General features: G+C 43.2%; 1 protein-coding gene across 3 annotated transcripts in view; it reads left to right on the top strand.

Annotated features, from left to right (window-relative positions):
• The window catches only part of LOC132406173 (dedicator of cytokinesis protein 8-like), a 239,078-nt gene extending 223,339 nt beyond the window's left edge, over nucleotides 1-15,739 (top strand). The window contains exons 45-47 of one of the 3 annotated variants that reach the window (XR_009516088.1): nucleotides 82-188; nucleotides 3,455-4,002; nucleotides 12,570-15,739. Coding sequence is in view for 1 of the 3 variants with exons in the window: in XM_059991466.1 (XP_059847449.1) it covers nucleotides 82-188; nucleotides 3,455-3,611 (264 nt within the window). In the remaining 2 variants the exon portion in view is untranslated. The other 2 variants (XR_009516087.1, XM_059991466.1) reach the window with 2 other exon arrangements.
• The last annotated feature ends 6,576 nt before the right edge of the window (nucleotides 15,740-22,315 follow it).

Below are 22,315 nucleotides of genomic sequence, written 5' to 3'. Positions count from 1 at the left end.
AAGATTATAACATGGCGCTGTATGATGGCCGGACATAAAGCAGTGAAGGCATTCAATTCCATGTTTTTTTTTTAATTTCAGGGCCCATTGGAAGTCGCTCAAGTGTTTTTGTCAGAAATCCCTGATGATCCCAAGCTTTTCAGACACCACAACAAACTTCGCATCTGCTTCAAGGACTTCCTGAAACGGTAAATCGTCCCCAGTGGTCTGCTGTGGCCCAGCAGGTGTTGTTTTCTATGGAAGGTGGGAGTTGTGCTTCATCAGATCCTGCTCAGAGCTGAAAAACCTACAACTTCTTCACCGTCTGTCTGGGAATAACGTTAGACCCCCAGCCCGTGCTTTACAATAGAGACTGGGTGGATGGCCATCTAAGAAAGGATCAGCTGCCATTGGAATCAGGTTTAAAATCACTGGCATAGGTCATGAAATCTGTTATTTTGTGACAGTACATTACAATACATGATAATAAAATCTATCAGCTACAATATAAAAAAATTAGTAGTACATTAAGAGAGGTTTAAAATATTAAGGTAGTGTTCATGGAGTCATCGTCCATTCGGAAATCTGATGGTGAAGGGGAAGAAGCTGTTCCTGAAATACTGAGTGTGTGTCTTCACATCCCTGTACCTCCTTCTTGATGGTAGCAATGATAAGAGAGAGGCTCCAGAGGGGGTTTACAAAGATGATCCCAGGAATGAAAGAGTTAACATATGCAGAACATTTTATTGCTCTGGGCTTGTTCTTGCTGGAGTTTAGAAGAAACCTACCAAATATTGAAAGGTCTGGATAAAATGGACGTAGAGAAGAGATTTCCATTAGTGGGAGAGTCTAGGGCCAGTGGGCACAGCCTCAGAATAGAAGGAAATCCCTTTAGAATAGAGTTGAGGAGAAATTCCTTTAGCCGGTGCGAGGTGAATCTGTGGAATTCATTACCACAGGCAGGTGTGGAGGCCAAGTCACTGGATGTATTAAAAAGCGGAGGTTGATAGGTTCTTGCATAGTAAGGGCACAAAAGGTTACGGAAAGAAGGGAGGAGAATGGGGTCGAGAGGGATAATAAATCAGCCATGATGGAATGGTGGAGCGGACTCGATGGAGTGAGAGTTCTAATTCTGATCCTTGGCCTGATACAGCAGCTCAATTTCTCTCTCCACAAGTTCTGCCTCGCCAACATGCAGCTTCACCAGCAACTTATATAACTGCAACACAATGTCCCTACTCTTAAACTTGATACTCTGATAGATGAAGGCTAAACATCTTCACCACCATACCTTCAGTGAACTCTGCATTTGTACTCTTGCTCCAATTTTATTCTCAGTTTTACAGCCTGCTTCAGAAATGAGAAGCAAGACAGATAAGATCAAAATATGGGCAGACAAAAGAAAAATAGACAAATTCTGAGAAGAATAGGTGAAATAGATTAAGGAAGCATTAAAGGATAAAAGTAGTGCTATCCTTCTTGAACAATGGAACGACATCAGCCACCCTCCAGTCTTCTGGAACTTTTCCTGAGGCTAACGATGAAGCAAATATCTTTGCAAGGGTCTTTGCGATTTCTTCCCTGACCCTCCCGTAAGAATCAGGGTGTTCCTTTTCAGGCCCATGGGATTTGCCCACCATAGTGCACTCCAAGGCTGCAATACCTCCTTTACTTAATTTACTTATGATCCAAGATCTCACTACTTATTACCCTCGTTTCTTTGGCATCCATGATATTCTCCTTAGGAAATACTGACGAGTAACAGACATTAAACATCTCAGCCATCTCCTGCAGCTCCAGACATAGACAGCTCTGGCCTGGTGGTCTTTAAGAGGACCTAGTCTCTCCCTAGTCTCCCTCTTACTCTTAACATAACTGAGGAACTTCTTAGCATATCTTTAATCCTGCCTGCCAAAGTTTGGTCTTAAATCTTTTATATTTAACAAGAGATTCATTCAGACTCAGATGCCTACACGTGAGGTACATATGCTTCTTTCCTTTTCCTTACCAGAGCCTCAATATTTCTCATCAGCTAGTGTTTTCTGAACCTAGTACGTCCCTTTCGCCTTTCCCTTTCGAGCCTTTCACCCTAATAAGAATACACTGCTCCTGCACTCTTGATATGACTCTTAACTATCTCCCTCTTGCTAACTGTTCCTTTGCCTTTAGGTAGAGTCACCTGGTTGACCTCAGCTAGATCCTGCCTTATGCCCTCAAAGTTGGCCCTGCTCCAGTTCAGGACTTTAACCTGTGGGTCCATTCTTTTTCCATAACTATTTTAAAACTAATGGAATTGTGCTTATTGTGCCCAAAACGCTCCCCAACTACCACTTCGGTTACTTGGCCAGTCTTGTTCCTTAAGAGGAGGTCCAGTATTGTTCCTTCCCAAGTTGTTTCCTTTAATCCATCCCTTCCAGGCCCTTTGCACTCTGGATGCCCCCAGTTGATACTGGGAAAATTAAAATCTCCCACTAACTTTACCCTACCATTCTCACAACTATCTGCAAACTCTCAGCAGATCTGCTCCTCAAGTCCCGCTGATTATTGGGGTTGTCTACAAAGTAATCCTGCCAAGGTGACTATCCCCTTCTTATTTCTATGTTCTATCCAAATGGCCTCATGAGGTGATCCACCAAGAAAACCTTCTAAACACAGGTGGTTACGTCCTCCCATATCAGAAAGGCCACGCCCCTCCTCTCTTGCCTCTTCCTCTGCACATCTTCACCTCTGCCAATATCTCTTCACATTGCTTTACGTCAAATTTTAATAGCTCTTAATGAGCAGCTAGAAGTATTTTATTACTTCAGTTAAGAGTCTTTGCTGTTAGTTAAGATCTCTTTGAGAGATGCAGCTCCTGTAGCATAACAAACTGGGGCAAAAACTGTGCAGCCAAAACTTGAACCTACCCCTCCTAACTTGGAGAGGGCTGCTACCCAGGCCAAGGCTGGCAAAGCCAACAGAAACCTAATGGATGAGTGAGTGACTACCTCAGTGAGGAACTGATTAAAATTGGGTTAGTTGGACTATCAGTTAATCGGGACAACTCTTAAACAACAAAAACTAATTGAGAAAATAGCCGGGATTCCCTTCATTTATTTGGGCAGCTGGATGTCGGGCAGAAAAGAGTGTTACAGCTGCTTAATGTTACAAAGAAGAGGCTGGTTATCCAAAACTGTTGAATTCGTGGTTGAGCTTCATGTTTGCAACCTGCATGGGCAGAAGATGAGCTACAGCTTCTCGAGCAACTGTGACACTGAGGAGCTTTGAATTTCGCTCCTGTCGCAGATAGTATTCTCCTGCATACCTCTGACGTTCCTCTTTTCCAATGTTTGCAGTGTCTTGTATTTTGCCTTCATCTACAGAATTCCTTCAGCCAGACCCTCTAACTAATTAGTTGTTCATCTAATTATTTCTAGACATGTGTATCTCATCTGTGAATGCTCTAGTCACATTGTTCCTCTCCTGTCTATTACAGATGTGAAGACGCTCTCGTCAAAAACAAGGGCCTGATCTCGTCTGAACGAGTGGAATATCAGTGTGAACTTGAGAAGAACTATGAAGCCCTCAGACACAATCTACAACCATTCATTAACCGAAGGATCCCTTGCCTTTATGTCACACCTTGTCAGTAGGCATCTCGAGAGGGGAACATTTGGCATTAACTCATGAAGTTGTAGAGTCACACAGTGTTTCAAGCACGGGACAGGCCCTTTGGCACACAATGTCCATGCCAACGACTCTACTTGCCTGTAAATGGTTTGCTACACACTTTGTAAATGTGTGAGAAGCTGCTTTCGTCACCTACTGAGGCAACACACTCCAGATTTCATCCACTCTCTGTGAAAAAGTTTCCCTTTCAGATCCCCTCTGAACCGCATACCTTTGCCCCTGTTTCTCAGACACTGTTAGAACAATATTACTAAGATGTGCAAACAAGACACACAAAATGCTGGAGGAACTCAGCAGGCCAGGCAGCATCTGTGAGGAAAAAAGGACAGATTTTCTCTTGTTCATCATTAAGATGTGAGTAGTTATCTAAAGTAAGAATACAAATGTATTTCTATTAATTTTGTAAAGCAGTTACCAATCACTTTGGAATTATCTACTTTTTGCTTTTTTCTTCTTCTTTACCTCACCCTGCACCTGACTGTACCCCTTGGATGAGAAGTAACATTTACTGAAGCCTTTAACATTGGACAGTAATAGTCACAGTGACAGCTGAACAACTGACCGTGGGTCAAGGCAGGAGATCTTGGTGTTGGGAGTGAGTGTGAAGGTTTTTAGGACATTGAACCACAGTTTCGGTTTTTATTCCAATAATACATGAACTCCCAGGGACAGAGACAGAATTCTCTTTCCACCGAGAGGACAGAGCAGGACATTCACCTTCCGATACGGAAGGTCCAACTAGTTAGGATGCTGTCACACACTAAATGCTGGAGGAACTCAGCAGGCCAGGCAGTATCTATGGAAAAGAGAAAGCAGTCGACGTTTCGGGCCGAGACCCTTCCAGCAGCTGCAGGTTTCCTCACGTTTCCTGTCACTCTCCCTTCTCCATACGCACAAAAGCAAAGGAGTGCACGCGCACAAACTCAAACACACACGTGCAAACGCACAAATAACAGCGCTCAAGGCGACAGGACAATGTTTCAGCTATTGGCTGAATAATTGTATCCCGGAACATCGTGCGTGCCCTACAAGCTCAGTTTGTGAGGCTGGCCTGTTGTTGATGCTGCAAACACACGTTTAATCTGAAGCCCAAAGGCAAACATGTTCTTAGCCATTGATTCCTCCTTCACTCTACGGCTTTGTTTATTACAGAAACTCCATTTACCCAGTGAGACCTGTTCCATCAATCCGTCTTGCTGTTGAATAGAACTATTAATCCTTAAGAAACTGCCTCTGCCCTTGAGGCACTGACCATGCAATCGGATTTCTTAAACGACTGTGCAGGATATTAACGTGTAGACAGTGCTTTGCATTCCGGGGAATATCGTGTTTGATCCAGAAGATAAGCTTGCTCTAAATGCTGTTGGCATTACCTGAAGTAAGGTAATTTCCCACAAATGAGAAGTGATACAAAATGACAGAACTTACAGTTTCTGAACATCAAAATGGAAGAGAAATTTGATATGCAGTGCGGTACATTGTGAAGGCACAGGAGGAGTAACGTCGCTCTGAAGAGCATTCCAAAAAATTTAGTAGCTGAGGCAAGATTTTATCTTATTGACATAGAGTGAGTGGAAGGCCCTTCCTTACCCTTTGAGCTGTGATGCCCAACATTCCCTCAGTTAAATCCTAGTCTAATCACGGGACAATTTACAGTGACCTACCAACCGGTACGTCTTTGGACAGTGGGAGGAAACCGGAGCACCCAGAGGAAACCCTCGCAGTCACGGGGAGAACCTACACACTCCTTAAAAGGGAGCTGTGGGAATTGAACCCTGGCTGCTGGTATGGTAAAATGTTGTGCTAACCACTATGCTAACATACTGCCCCAATTGTAAAAAGATATCCAAACTGTGAAAGGGGAACTGTAAACTAAAGAGAGCGCAGTGGAATTTTACCTCAGAGGGAGTGAAGATGGGGGAGACTATAACCCAGAATAGGCTTCTCACACTTGCTCCAGACTCGAGGGGTAGCCATGGGCCACAGCTATGCCTGCCTTTTCATTGGCTATGTAGAACAGCCTATGTTCCAAGCCTTCCCCCATAATGCTTCACATCTCTTCTTCCGCTGCGTTGGTGCTGCTTTATGCACCCATGCTGAGCTTGTCAATTTCATCAACTTTGCCTCCAATTTCCACCCTGTCCTTAAATTCTCATGGTCCATTTCTGACACCTCTCTCCTTTTTCTCCATCTTTGAGACAAATTGTTGACTGACACCTTTCATAAATCTACAGATTCCCACGGCATTCTTGACTATACCTCTTCCCACCATCTCCTGTAGAAATGCTATTCCCTTCTCTCAGTTCCTTCGTGCCACTGCATTGGTTTCCAGGATGAGGTTTTCCTTTCACAGATGCCATCCTTCTCCAAAGACGGGGGTTTCCTTTCCTCCACCATGAATGTTGCCCTCACCTGCATCTCCTCCATTGCCCGGACATCCAAGCTCACCCCATCTTCCCATCGCCTTTACCGTGATAGAGATCCTCTTGTCCTTACCTACCACCCCATTTAACACTCAACTTCTGTCACTTCCAAAGAATATGTTAACCACTGAAGACACCTTTACCCTTACTTTCCACAGAGAACACTTTCTCTGTGATTCCCTTGTCCATTCATCCCTCCGCTCTGATCTCCTCCTCGGCATTTATCCCTGCAGGTGGCCGAAGTGCTGCACCTGCCCACTCTCCTCCTCCCTCACCTCCATTCAGGGCCCCAAACAGCCCTTCAAGTTGAGGCAACACTTCACCTGTGAAGCTGCTGGGGTCACCTATGGGTATCTGGTGCTCCCGATGTAGCCTCCTCTACATTGGTGAGACCTGTTGTAAATCGAGGGACCATTTTTTTGAGCACAGTGCAACTTCCCAGTGGCCCAATATTTTAATTCGCATTCCCATGGCCTCCTCTTGTGCCGAGATGAGGCCACCCTCAGGGTGGAGGAGCAACACCTTATATTCCATCTGGGTAATCTTCAACCTGATGGCATGAATATCTATTTCTCCTGTTAAAAAAAATGCCTCCCCCACTCCCATTTCCCACACTGGCCTCCTACCTCTTCCCATCTGGATATCACCTCCCCCTCTTCCCACCCTTTCTCCTGTGGTCCACTTTCCTCTCTTACTAGACTCCCTCCTCACCAACCATTTACCTTCTAGTTATCCTTCTTCCGCCTTCCTTTCCAGTCCCGCAGGAGGGTCTCAGACCGAAACTTCGATTGTTTCTTCATTCCGTAGATGCTGATTGACCTGCTGGGTTCCTCCAGCACTTTGTGCACGTATCCCAGAATAGTGCTAGGGAATTGCAGCCCAGGGGTAATGTATTCTGGACAATGTGGAACTGTGTCCCAAAGAGAGAGTCAGAACGGGTAATCAGGAGATAATTGACATCACATTGTGCATCCCACAGTGAGTTATTACCATCGGTCAAGGAGGGAAGACAAAAGGAAATGGAATCAGTGCTGGAAGTTCATCAGTAGATTAGAAATAGCATCAAATCAGAGGGTAACGGCAGCCTCTCAGGCCTATCTCATTCTCAATTGTAACTTTAAACCCAAGAGATTCTGCAGATGCTGGAGATCCAGAGCAACACACACAGCAAGTGTTGGAGGAACACAGCAAGTCAGGCGGCATCAAAGGTGGGGGATAAACAGTCATTATTTGGGGCCAAGACTCTTTGCCGGGACTGGGAAAGAAGGGGATGACATAAAACAAGGTTGGAGAGGGGAAAGGAATACAAGTTAGCAGGTGACAGATGAAACCAGGTGAGGGGACGGTAAATGGGTGGGAGTGGGGATGAAGTAAGAAGCTGGGAGGTGACAGGTGGAAAAAGCAGTCTGATAGGAGAGGACAGGACAGTAGATCATGGACGAAGGGGAGGGAGAAGAGACACCAGAGGGAGATGCTTAGCAGGTGAAGAAAAGAGTTGAGGAGAATCAGAATGGCGAATGGAAAAAGGAGGAGGATTTGGGGGGGTGTGGGAAGAAGAAGAAATTAAGGTTAGAGAAATCAATGTTCAGAAGCTACCTTGACAGGATATAATGTGCTGCTCCTTCAGCTTGAGTGTAGCTTCACAGTGGCAGTAGAGAAGGCCATGGACTGACACATCAGAGTGGGAATGGGGAGTCAAATTGAAATAGGTGGCCATCTGGATAAACTGCCTTTTGTGATGGATGGCGCAAAGGTGCACAATATTAACTCTCAGGTTTCCCTATTTCCCAATCACTGCTGCTGTGTGTTGGATCACCTGAATGTTCAGTTCTGGATATTGATTTCTAATGCTACAAGGTGAAAGTCTTGCTATAATAGGTTATTGATATTGGATAGCCTCTATGTATCACCAAAGATCTGGTAAGATGTGCCATTCTAATTAACATGGTTATTTGTTTTTTAAGAAGTGAACACATAAGTATGGATCAAATCTACATTTTTAAAGCACAGCAGTAAAAATAATTCCTGCAGAAGCCTAGCTGGTCATGTACCAATTTGATGGGTCCACCTGCTGATTAAGCGAAGCGCTCTAGGAGATGGCGGCATTCAATGGTGTTACTCTGCCCCCTTGTGGAGAAGGCGGGAAGCGTCAGAAAAGTAAATCCCACTCCAGAGGATTGGAACGGTACAGAATCCAGTTACTCTTTATACCCAAACTCTATTTATTGGTATAATCCAGTCTCTGAATGACTTTTGTCCAGATGAATGCCTATTCCCTTGCCTGAAAGGGAGGTGGGAGAGGATTCAATAGCAATTAACAAAGAGACCTGAAAGTAAACTTGAAAATTAGGAGAAAAACTGGATTGCTGGCACAGCTTTTCAAATGACCATCCACACTTTGTAGATTGCAATTGAAACATTAGCAAAGATTAAGGAGGGGAAATCATAATTTTACATTAAAAGGATTTATCATATTTGTTTAAAATCAAATCTGTTTACAAACTTGAGAAGAGTGTGCAGATTCTCTGCACACACGCGCGCACACACACACACACACACACACACACACACGCACACACGCACGCGCGCGTACACAATGCTGAAGGATCTCAGCAAGTCAGGCAGCAGCATGATGTTGCCAGATCTACCACTTAGTCAGGTTGTTATTCTAGCCTTGTTCCTCGGCATGGATCCTGCTAACTCCAGCACAGTGTGAAATTGTGCTTTGAGCCATTCAATGTGATTTCTCCATCAACCACTAGGAGGCAGAACCAAACAAGGGTCAGCTTTCCATGTGGCTGGTACTTGGGCCTTGATATTTGTGTTTTTAATTGAACTTCGTTAATGTTAATGCTTTTAATTTCAGATTGCAGGAACCAGGTTACTCTTATAAATCTTGCAACTTGCAACATTCACCCTGCACTTCTGTAACTGAGTTTGTTTAGAGACCACCCACTCTCATTTTGAAACAGTCACTTTTGTTAATGTCCAAAACAGTATCATGCTCTTTGCTTTGGGCACTGTGGTCACTCAAGGTCTCATGGTTCCTCATTCACAGTAGATTTGCTGTGTGGAAAGGACCACTCACCCGTCCACAGGTACTTCTCGATATTGGAAGCTGCCTCGAAACTTGAACTGCCATCACACACTATCTCTGATACGTTGGGAGAGGTGCTCTGCAGTTGTTGCCTTTTTGGCACTGGGGCTTATGTGGTTATCCAAACTCGTTACTCTGCAGAGGAAAGGTAGTTATCCTCGAGGGCCCCACTTCACTGGCCCCAGGCCAGCTGAGTGAAGTAACAAACTGAAGAAATGTCCGACTGCCATGACATCTAGCTGTCGTCCGCAGTGAGACTTTACTGTATGACTCAAGCTATCACTCCAACTGTAGAAAACTTTACCTACCAAAACTTCGTTAAGTCGTTCAACTGGTTACAGTAAAAGTTTGAGCAGCTGGCAGGAAATTGAAGCCAACAGACAAACAAGACTAATCATTCCTCAGGGAGGTCTAAATGAAGGGAAAAGGTACTGGCAAAGGGATTGTTTAAACAGCCAAATAGTGGACAACATTCTGGAAGAAAATAAGCTCAGCAGGGCCTGGCACCATGAGGATCTCTCACCAGTTTGCATCAAGATAAAGTCTTCATATTGCCAATGGACTATCATTCCTGTAATGATTGAAGCGGTTAGAAATTAGGTTGGGAACTCAATCTGACAGATTCAGTAGTTGCCAAGGCTTTCTCCTTATTGCAGGACAGGTGTCTGGAACAGTGGGCTGAGGTGTTGCTGTCTGGAGTAAGTACCAGGGTATAAGTGTGTCATTCTCAGATTCTGGGTGTTGGGGGGGGGGGGGGTCATAGAGATATACCACATGGAAACAATCCATCAGATATCTACACTGAGTATTTACACCAATCCCATTTAATTCACCCCATAATCCCATCAATACCATACACCTACACATAAAGGCCACTTTACTATGACCAATTAATTTACTATCCTATGTGTCTTTGGGAAGTAGGAAGAAGATTAGGAGAGTAGGAGGAAGCCCACATAGGCACTGGCAAACTCCACAGAGGCAGCATCTGAGGTTAGCATTGACCCTGGGTCTCTAGAAATGGGAGGCAGTGGCTCTGTCCACCATGAGACTCTGCTCACATAAATAATGAACATATTACATTTTATTTTCTATTAAGATTCAAAGATGAAGCCCAGTAACTTGCCCATCCACCAGTCCAGTTGTTCAGCAAAAAACTGGATCATCTCCACATCTTTGCCCGTCTACATTAATCCCATTTTTCCACATTAGATCTTCATCGCTTTACGACATGTCTACTTAAGAACTCTTATCCTAAATAAAATGATTGTGTCCAACTCCACCACCTCCTTAGACAGTGAATTCCAATTATCAGTCAGTTCATGCAAAAGATTTTATCCTCCAATCCCTTGAAAAACTCCTCCCTCTCACTTTAAACCCATGCCCTTGCCTTTGATTCCCCTACCATGTGAAATAGATTTGACCATCTATCCCTCTGTTGGATCTTATTCAGTACTGTCGATTGTAATTTTCCTCCCTCATCCAATTCACAACTATTTCTATAACGCTACAAGTATTACCTATAGCAAAGGCTGATGCTAAATCCCCTTTTAAGTCATTGTTCATCTACTTTCCATTTTAAATTTCTCAAATTGTCTTCTTTTCGATCTATAGAAACTGTTACTGTTAGATTTTGTGTTTCTAGCTTCTACATTGAAGTTTTCTGGTGCATTCTGATATGTCCCTAAAAGTCTGCCATTGCATCCCAGCTGACTGATCCCTTTAATCTAATTTTTCAGTTCACTTTAGTAAGCTTTCATGGTCTCAGCTGCCCTTATTTAAGTTTCAGGGATCGGTTTTGGAGTTCCTCTCTCACCGAATACAAAACTCTGCTCTATTCTTTTCACAGCTACCCAGACACTCTCGCAATTGGATCATTCACTAATCCTGTCTCACTGCAGAAAACCCTGTCAAACATAGCTTGCTCGTTTGTTCTCCTAAACTCATTGTTCCAATATATTTTTAAAAATCATGAACTCTTTCACCCCTGCTATTTTTATCCATCTTCCTTTCCCCAGAGTACACATAGTTTAAAAACAAACTGCTGTAGGAACTCAACAGGTCAAGCAGCATTTGTGGAGGAAAAGAGGCTGCATCAGACCAGTCCAGATTTAAGGCCTCACCCAAAATGTTAACTATCCCTTTGCTGCTCAAACTGCCGAGTCCACAAACAAACTGCTGGAGGAACCTAGCAGGTCCCGCAGCATCCATGGAAAGGAATAAACAGTTGATGTTTCAGACCGAGAGTCATCATCGAGACTGCCCAGCTCCTCCAGCGTTTTGTGTGTGTTACTTCCAGTTTACAGGACTCGGGGGATGATATTTCTGTTGACAGTCTAAAATACAGCACTGAGGAAATTTGGTCACAATTTTACAGCCCCACTGTCCACTCCTGGCAAGAGAACATTTGCTTGAGATCTCAGATGCTGCAGTTGTGGGCATCTACAAGAAAGGACAAGAAGTCACCCTGTTGTCTGCCACAGGGAAGGTCGTCAGAGTCCTCCTCAACTGCAGCCTCTCGGTGGCTGAAGAGCTGCTCCCTCAATCACCTTGTGGATTCTGTCTATCAGAGGCCGTTGAACACTACCTTTACAAGTTCTAGGAAAATGCAGGGGGGGGGGGGTACCAGCCAATATAACTGGCCTGATTTTAACCACTCTAAAGCCTCTCTCTCAGGAAAGGCTATAGAACACCATCTTCAACCAACTGAGAACTGCCTTTATCATGTCTGCTCCACAGTGACAATAATTAGTAGGTCTACAACAAAACCAATCTCAGAGAGGAGTAGTGTCAGACAAACTTCTCAATCTTTCTTTCATTGTATCTCCAATAAACTTCCTGTGGGAGTGAAGTTAACCTTCAGAACCAGCAGTGACTAAAACAATCATCCCCAGCCTCCCATTCTGGTAGTCAAGCTGCAGTGTGAAGATAATTATTTCTTCTAATCATTTTTTTTGCATGTAATACTCAGCTTCTTCATACCCACTTAGAAGCCAAATTTCCAAACTATTGTCAATGTTTTCACTAAAGCCGAGGAGAGAATGACCCAAAAACACACCAGCCACAGGACTGAAGTCCTCTATATCCTGTCCCCCCTGTACAATAAAAGTGAGACCCTGGAAAATGTGAACTGCTCCCCATATCTCAGGAACCGTGTCTCGGCGAAGGCTGGCATGGAGGCAAAATTCATCATTACCTTCAATACACCAGCTCAGCTTTCAGTTAATTGAGGAAAATGATATGTCAAGAGGCTTGGCACTAAGCTGACAGTCCACTGGCAGCAGTGATTCTTGCTCAGGGGACTTGGGCAACCCAGAGGGGTTATCTCAAGGTTTATGCTGGTACTGTTGTTCGAAGAAATGGAACATCTCCATTGACTTCTGGAACCATTATTATTCCAGGGGAGAAAGAGCATTACGGATGCTATTGAGAAGCTGAAGACCAGTCATTGGAACCACACAGAGTGGTGGATTGAATGAACCGCCTCACAAACTGCCCACCCATCTGTCCCATTTATTGAAGAATCTGCAGTTTGCACATCAGCTTCAATAGCCAGGAAACAGGACTGAAAGCACGTCATCCTTGATCCCAAGGTGAGGATTAGAACACAGAACATGGAAATCTACAGCACATTACAGGCCCTTCGGCCCACAATGTTGTGCCGACCATGTAACCTACTCTAGAGACTGCCTAGTGTTACCCTACCACATAGCCGTCTATTTTTCTAAGAGCCATGTACCTATCTGGGTCTCTTAAAAGACCCTATTGTACCCGCCTCCAACACCATCACTGGCACTGCATTCCACACACCCATCTGTACAAATGTACATATGTACAAAATTAAGGGAGGGAGACATCAGGGGTAAGTTTTTTTTTACACAGAGGGTTGTGAGTGCCTGGAATGACTTGCCAGGGATGGTGGTGGAGGCTAAAACATTAGGGTATTTAAGAGCCTCTTGGACAGGCACATGGATGAAAGAAAAATGGAGGGTTATGGGGTAGTGTGGGTTTAGTACTTTTTTTAAGGATTATATGGGTCGGCACAACATGGAGGGCTGAAGGGCCTGTACTGTGCTGTAGTGTTCTATGGTTCTATGGTTCTATCACTCTGTGTGACATCCCCACTGTACCTACTCCCAAGCACTTAAAACTATGTCCCCTCGTGTTAGCCATTTCAGCCCTGGGAAAAAGCCTCTTGCTATCCACAGGATCAATGCCTCTCGTCATTAACACTGCCCAGTCCTTTAACATAGCTATTTATTAACTCATTTACACTATACATCTATTAATACTACCCAAAATAACACAATAAACCTATTAACAATGGAAATCTATTAATACAGCCAACCCTTTTAACATGGGCCATCCTGTTAACTAGTCTATCACTCGCCAACATATACTGTTAATCTCTTAGTCCTGCCAGCTCATTAACACTGTCAATCCAACTCCAATCAATTTTACTGACTAACAATTGTTTGTTCAGCTGAACTATGAACTCTGTCTTGCCATTAACACCGGATGATCTATTAGTACTGCCAAATCATTAACACTGGCCAATATTAATACTGATAATCTTAATGTTGTTCAGAATATTAACATTAGTTATACATTAATGCTTGCTAATACTTTAGCACTGTCAACTATTAACACTGTCTAACTCTGCAATCTGTTAATGGCCAACATATTAATAAAACTGCAAAACACCAGTCAGTGCTAGAGTTTCAACATTGCCAACCCATAAATACAAATTAATATCCACCAAGCAAGTAACACAGCCTATCAATTAAAACATGTAATCAATTAATAGTTTCCAGCCTGTCACCACTGTCAGCTTATTAGCATAATCATCCCTCAAACACTGCCAAAATATTAACTTTGACCAATATATTTATCGAGCCAATCCATTAACTAGGCAGTTAATTAACAGCAAAACATCATTGATATAGTTTGTGAACACAGGATAACCCTTTAACATTGCAGACGTACTGACATTAGCAGTTTCTACATCGAGAAAACCTGCAGATGCTGGAAATCCAAAGTAACACACACAAAATGCTGATGAAAGGTTTTGGCCCGAACTGGCGACCGTTTACCCTTTTCCAGAGATCCCACCTGGCCTGCTGAGTTCCTCCAGCATTTTGTGTGTGTGTGTGTGTGTGTGTGTGTGTGTGTGTGTGTGTGTGTGTGTGTGTGTGTGTGTGTTACTTTCTAATTTGTCACTACAGTCAAACCAACAATGCTGCTCAAATCTGCAAAAGTACCAACATAAAAACTAAACTGCTAATTAACTCTGGAAAACACGTTATCGCTAGCCAGTACATACACACAACTACTAAATCTTACCAAACAAATGATACTGCTAGTTTAGCACTAGTCCATTAACACTGTGATCTTTTTAGCAGCCAATTCATTAACCTCAGCTGAACCATTAAGACTGCCAAACTGTTGGCACTGGCAAATACACAAACGCCACTAGTTCATTAACATAGATAACACTAAATCACTGAGCATTAATTAACACAGGCCAAGCTGTTAACTCATTCATGCAGCCATTAATTTCTTCTTCTTCCTGTAAAGTTTAACGATGGTTGGCCGACCAATATAAGATGTATTACTGCCAACTACTGAGTTGAAGGATGGAGCAAACCCACTAAATTCCCTCCCCCTCCCAAAAAAATAAAGTCTTATGCTTTTCAGAGAGTCAGATACACTCTTATATACATTACAATGGCATCGATGTCCTAATAAACTCTTCATGTTAAACTCTTTCTGTCCCAAAGATCTCAATTTAGCAATCGGATGTTTCCTTTGCACCTCATAGGAGCTGCGTTGAAACAATACATGCTGCACAAGTGCATTCCCTACAAATGCACATTAATTCTTAACAGGGAATTATTCAAACTGCAGTACTGTGCAAAAATCTTAGGCACCTTAGATTTTTTTAATTTATGGTTTCAGACAGTATGGCCTTCACAGAGTATGGCCTGCTCTCAACATCATCAAGGCTGACTGGGATTACCTGGAGAGAAGGCAGCAGGCAAGAAGACCTGCAGAAGAAAGTCTGCAGAAGAACTGTGACAAGTTTTCCAAAATGCCCAAAACAACCTACAAGCTGATTTTCTACCAAACTGCACAACAGTGTACCCAAGAGAATTAATAGTTTTAAAGGCAAAGGATGGTCACACCAAATTGAATTACTTTTCTTTACTGTTTTCTGTCCTTTATAATACATTTTTGATATAAATTATTTATTTCATTATTTTTGAATCTTTGCTTTGTAGATTTTTTTATATGTACCAAGATTTTTGCACAGTACTGTAGTATGTCCAGTACATAAGCACATAAGTCTATCTGCTTTGCTCCTTTCATATCCATCTCTCAATTGACTTCCAACCATAATCTGAATTTTATCTAAGTGCTGTCCTTTCATTTCCTTACCCCAACTTTGTTACCTCAGTGATTGCATTGACTTTTTCATTATGGCTTTCATCTCCCCCTTATGCAAAAGCACCACTACAGTTATTTAACGACACTCACAAAATGCTGGTGGAACACAGCAGGCCAGGCAGCATCTATAGGGAGAAGCGCTGTCGACGTTTCGGGCTGAGACCCTTCGTCGGGTCCTGATAAAGGGTCTCGGCCCAAAACGTCGAAAACGCTTCTCCCTATAGATGCTGCCTGGCCTGCTGTGTTCCACCAGCATTTTGTGAGTGTTGTTTGAATTTCCAGCATCTGCAGATTTCCTCATGTTTACTACATTTATTTATTTGTTTTGTGAGGTACAGTACGGAATTGGCTCTTCTGGTCTCCCAGTAAATCCCCTTTTTTAATCTGAGCCTAATCATGGGACAATTTGCAATGACCAATTAACCTACCAACTGCTAGGCCTTCGTACTGTGGGAGAAAACCCACGTGGTCACGGGGAGAACATACAAACTCCTTGCAGGCAGCGGCTGAAAATGGACCCAGGTTGCTGGTACTGTAAAGTCTTGCGCTAACCAGTACGTTACTGTGCTACCCCGATGTATCCGCAATACAGATACGTAATCCGTATCCAAAAATCCGTAAAGTGATTTTTGGCAGTAACATCTGTCACCTTGTTGTAGCCTTTAATACTAGCTAACATCTGCAGATTTTCTCATGTTTATTAATATAACCCAAACCACGACTAATGCCAACTTATTAATTTCACACCTGTTAACATTGGTCGATACATTACCTTCATGGGTCTTACATTCAATAAAGGCTATCTCATTAACATGGCCAACATTAATAAACCATTAACAATGAACTGTTCATTAATGTAGGCCAACTCATTTACACCCTTTTAGTTCTGGCCATATTGCTCAACTCAATAACAACTTCCACCTGCTGGAACTGATCAGTCTGTGAACTCTGGCAACATAGTAACGTGATCAGCCCATAGACACAGTGAAATCAATTATCACTGGCAATCCATTATCATTCCTCCTCTATTATTATGCAATCCTAATAATGATGTCCATGACACTGTTAACAAAGCTGACCCATTAATAGTGATCATATAAATAACATTCTCAAACAACAAATACTGGTCAGCTTATTAGCACAGCCAAACAGATCAAGCAGGTTGCACTGGCTATGGTCATAACCAGCCTTCTCACAATGACAACGGAGGGAATATGGCTTTCTTCGCCTCCGTCACATCTGTTCCCAGCATGAAGCGTTTCTTTCCAGGGAGTCAGAGGTGTCCTCCTTTCTCAAAGAACAGGGTTTCCCTTCCTCCACCATTGATGCTGCCCTCACCCACGTCTTCTCCATCTCTCGGACATTTGTGCTTGCTCCATCTTCACGCCACCTTAACAGGGGCAGAGTCATTCTTTTCCTCAACATAAGTCTCTAACACGACTTCTGCCATTTTCAATGGGACCCTACCAGTAAACACGTCTTTACCTCTCCCTCAGTCTCTGCTAAACACAGAGGTTGCTCACTCCGTGATTCTCTTGTATATTTGTCCCTCCCCACTTATCTCCCTCCTGGCACTGGTCCCTGCAAGTGGAAGAAGTGCTACACCTGCCCGTTCACCTCCACTCAGGGTCCCAAACTGTCCTTCCAGGTGAGGCAACACTTCACCTGCAAATCCGTTGAGTCGTCTACCGTATCCTCTGCTCCTGATGCAGCCTCCTCTACATTGGTGAGACCCCACATAGATCAGGCATCCGCTTTGTCAAGCACCTTTGCTCTATCTGCAAACAGCAGGATTTTCCAGTGGTCAACCATTTTAATTCCAATTCTGATTCCCGTTCCAAAATATCAATCCATGGTCACCATGAAGCCAATTTCAGGTTGAAGGAGCACACCTCATATTCCATCTAGGTAGCCTCCAATCCAATGGCATGAACATCAATTTCGCTAACCGAGTAAATTTTTCCCCTCCCCTCTCCTTCAATTCTCCACTCTGGGCTCTTACCTCTCCTCCTCATTGATTATCACCTCCCTCTGGTACCCTTCCTTCTTTCCTTTCTCCCAAAGTCCTCTCCAATCAGAATTCCTTCTTCCTCATCCCTTTACCTCTTCCAAGTACCAACTCCCAGCTTCTTACTTCATTCCCCCCCTTTCCTTTACCCATCGAGCTTCACCAATCACCTTCTAGCCTTTAGTCCTTCTCCTCCCCCCATTTTCTTATTATAGGATCTTTCCGCTTCTTTGCCAGTCCTGATGAGGGGTCTTGGCCCAAATGTTGACTGTTTATTCATTTCCGTAGATGGTGTCTGACCTGCTGAGTTCCTCCAGCGATACTTTACCTGTGAATCTGTTGATCTGTTGGGGTTGTCCTCTGCTTCTGATACAGCCTCCTTTACATTGGTGAAACCCAATGCAGATTGGAGGGGTGGGGGTGCTTTGCACCATCTGCAAAACCAGGATTTCCTGGTGGCCAACCATTTCAAGTCCAATACCCATTCCCATTCCAATATGTCAGTCCATTGCCTCCTCTATTGCCACAATGAGGCCACCCTCAGGTTGGAGGAGCAACACCTCATGTTCCGCCTGGGTAGCCTCCAACCTGATGGCACGAACACTGATTTCTCTAACTTCCGGTAATTTTATGCCCCCCTCTTCAATTCCCCATTCTTGCCTTTTACCTCTTCTCCTCACCTGCCTATCACCTTCCCTTGGTACCCCTCCTCCTTTTCTTTCTCCCATGGTCCTCATTCCTCCCCAATCAGTTCCCCTCACCTCCAGCCCTTTACCAATTCCACCTATCATCTCCCAGCTTCTTATTTCATTCCTCTCCCTGACCCACCTGGCTTTACTTATCACTTTCTAGCTTCCTCTCCCACACATTCTTATGCTGGATTCTTCCCTTCCTTTTTAATCCTAAATAAAGGTAATTGTTTACTCATTTCCATAGATGTCACCTGACCTGCTGAATTCCGCCAGAACTTTGTGTGTGATACACATAAATGGTTCCTATTTATTAAAACTAGCCAACCCACATCTTATCAACTTATTAACACCAGCCATTCTATAAGGATGACCAGTCATTAACCAATTCCCAGTACCATCCAATTCATTAGCACTGCTCAATTAGATTAATGTTCGATGAGGAGTAGAATATAAAATCAAGGATGTTATGCTGAGACTTTATAAGGCATTGGTCAGGCCATACTTGAAGTATTGTGAGCAGCTTTATCTAAAAAAAAAGGATACACCATCATTGGAGAAGATCCAGAGGAGGTTCACAAAAATCCCGGGAAGGAAAGGGTTAAAGTATGAGGTGTGTGTGATAGCTCTAGGCTTGTACTCACTGGAATTTGGGAGAATGAGGGGAAATTTCACGGAAACAATGAATATCCAAAGGCCTAGGTAGAGGGGGCATGGGGAAGATGTTTCCAATAGTGGAGGGGTCTAGGACCAGAGGCCTCAAAGTACAAGGATGGAGGAACAGAAATGAGGAGCAATATTGTTAGCCAGAGGGTGGTGAATCTGAGGAACTCATTGCCACAAGTGGCTGTGGAAGCAAGTCATTGGATATAATTAAAGCAGAAGTTAATAATTTCTTAATTAGTAAAGGCATTAAAGAATATGGGGAGAAGGTAGGAGAATAGGGTTGAGAGTGTTAATAAATAAGCCATGATGGAATGGTGGAGTAGACTAGAAGGGTCAAATAGCCTAATTCTGCTCCTATATCTTATGGTCTTATTATTATTAATGGTAGTCAACTCATTCATTAATACTGGCCAGTGTATTAATACTGTACTACCAACTCATTAACAAATAAATAGTTAACTGCAAATCTTTTCAAGCATTGTGATCCCATTAAAATGAAAAAGCTATTAATACAGCCAATCCTTTAACACTATCAAATTTTTAAAATACTAGGCAAATCTATTAACATCACTTATCCATGAACATCAACTAATCTACTAATATTACCAGCTTATTGTAGCTCAACCAGTTCCTGTCACCAACAGTGGGTGAAACAGCCTCTGTGGGAGGAAGGAAATTGATGATGTTTCTGGTCAAAACTCTGTACCAGGACTGAGAAACCCTAAAACCATTAGACATAGGAGCAGAATTAGGCCATCTGGCCCATCAATTGCGCTCCGCCATTCAATCATGGCTGATCCTTTTTTTTCCCCCTCCTTCTCCCTATAAGCTTTGATGGCACGTTCAATCAAGAACCTATCAATTTCTTTCTTAAATACAACCAACAACCTGGCCTCCACAGCTGCCTATGGCAACAGATTTCACAAATTCACCACCCTTTGGCTAAAGAATTTTCTCCGTATCTCTGTTTTGAAAGGGTGCCCCTCTGTCCTGAGGCTGTGCTCTCTTGTCCTAGACTCTCCCACCAGGGGAAACATCCTTTCCACATCTGCTCAGTCTAGGCCTTTCAACATGCAAAAGTTTTCAATGAGATCCCCACTCATCCTTCTGAATTCCAGCAAGTACAGACCCAGAGCCATCAAACATTCCTCGTATGATAAACCTTTCATTCCTGGAATCATCCTTGTGAACCTCCTCTGGACCCTCTCCAATTCCAGCCCATCTCTTCTAAGTTGAGGGGCCCAAAACTGTTCACGATGCTCAAGGTGAGGCCTCGCCAGTGCCTTATAAAACCTCAGCATCACATCCTTGCTCTTGTATTCCAGACCTCTTGAAATAAATGCCAATGTGGCAGTTGACTTCCTCACCACCGACTCAACCTGCAAGTTCCATCAGGATGTTCTGCACAAGGACTCCCAAGTCCCTCTGCATCTCAGATTCCTGGATTTTCTCCCCGTCAAGAAAATAGTCTGCACTTTTATTTTTACTATCAAAGTGCACGACTATACATTTTCCAACATTTCATTTCATTTGCCACTTTCTTGCCCATTCTCCTAATCTGTCTAAGTCCTTCTGCACCCTGCCTGTTTTCTCAACACTACCTGCCCCTCCACCAATCCTCATATCTTCTGCAAACTTGGCAACAAAGCCATCTATTTCATCATCTAAATCATTGATATACAACATAAAAAGAAGAGGTCCCAACACCGACCCCTGTGGAATACCACTAGTCACTGGCAGCCAACCAGAAAGGTATCCCTTTATTCCCACTTGCTGCCTCCTACCAATCAGCCAATGCTCTAACCATGGCAGTAACTTTCCTGTAAAACGATGGGCTCTTAACTTGTTAAGTAGCCTCATGTGTGGCACCTTGTCAAAGGCCTTCTGAAAGTCCAAATATACAACATCCACTGCATTCCCTTTATCTATCCTACTTGTAATCTGCTCAAAAAATTCCAGCAGGTTTGTCAGGCCAGGATTTTTCCTGAAGGAAACCATGCTGACTTTGTACTATCTTGTCCTGTGTCACCAAGTACTCCATCACTTCATCCTTAACAATCGAGTCTAATATCTTCCCAACCACTGAGTCAGGCTAACTGGTCTATAATTTCCCTTCTGTTGCCTTCCTCCTTTCTTAAAGAGTGGAGTGACATTTGCAATTTTTCAGTTCTCTGACACCATGTCAGAATCCGATGATATTTGGAAGATCCTTTCTAATGCCACCACAATCTCTAACGCTACCTTTTTCAAAACCCTAGGGTGCAATTCTTCTGGTCTGGGTGAATTATGCACCTTTAAGTCTTTCAGCTTTTTGTGCACCTTCTCTCTTGTAATAGTAATTGCACCCACTTCTCTTCCTTCACACACTACAACATCAGGCATACTGCTGGTGTCCTCCACAGTGAAGACTGATGCAAAATTCTCATTTAGTTCATCAGCCATCTCCTTGCCCCCATTATTATTTCTCCTGCCTCATTTTCTAGCGGTCCTTTATCCACTCTCATTTTTCTTTTATTTTTATCATACTTGAAAAAACTTTTACTATCCACTTTGATATTAGTTGCTAGCTTGCTTTCATATTTCATCTTTTCCCTTCTCATTATTTTTTTTAGTTGTTCTCTATAGGTTTTTAAAAACTTCCCAATCCTCTATCTTCCCACTAATTGTTGTTTCGTTGTAGGCCCTTTCTTTTACTTTTACAATAGCTTTGACTTCCCTTGTCAGCCACGGTTGTACTATTTTACCATTTGATTATTTCTTCATTTTTGGAATGCACATGTCCTGGACCTTCCTCATTTTTCCCAGAAGCTCCTGCCATTGCTGCTCTGCTGACATCCCTGCAAGCAGCTCCTTCCAATTTACTTTGGCCAACCTCTCTCTCATACCACTGTAATTTCCCTTACTCCACTGAAATACTGCTACATCAGACTTTACTTCCTCTCTATCAAATTTCAAGTTGAACTCAATCATATCATGATCACCGAATCCAATATAGCAGATCCCCTAGTAGCTCAACGAAAAACTGCTCTAAAAAGCTATCTCTTTGGTATTCCACAAACTCACTCTCTTGAGATTCATTGCCAGCCTGATTGACCTGCATGTTAAAATCTCCCATGACTATCATAACATTACACTTTTGACACGCCTTTTCTACTTCCTGTTGTAACCTATGGTCCACAGGCCACTGTTGGGAAGCCTGTATATAACTGCCATCAACGTCCTCTTATCCTTGCAGTTCCTTAACTCAAGGAGAGTGGAGAGATGAGATGAGCATTTTGAAGTGAAGAACTAGAAAGGTATGAAAAGCTTCCAAGGTGACTGGTGGACTGAGGAGGGG

Source organism: Hypanus sabinus, chromosome 16 (assembly GCF_030144855.1).
Source record: "Hypanus sabinus isolate sHypSab1 chromosome 16, sHypSab1.hap1, whole genome shotgun sequence".
Taxonomy (NCBI): domain Eukaryota; kingdom Metazoa; phylum Chordata; class Chondrichthyes; order Myliobatiformes; family Dasyatidae; genus Hypanus; species Hypanus sabinus.
The sequence above is the reverse complement of the archived record's forward strand: the minus strand, read 5'-3'. Positions and strand labels throughout refer to the sequence as shown.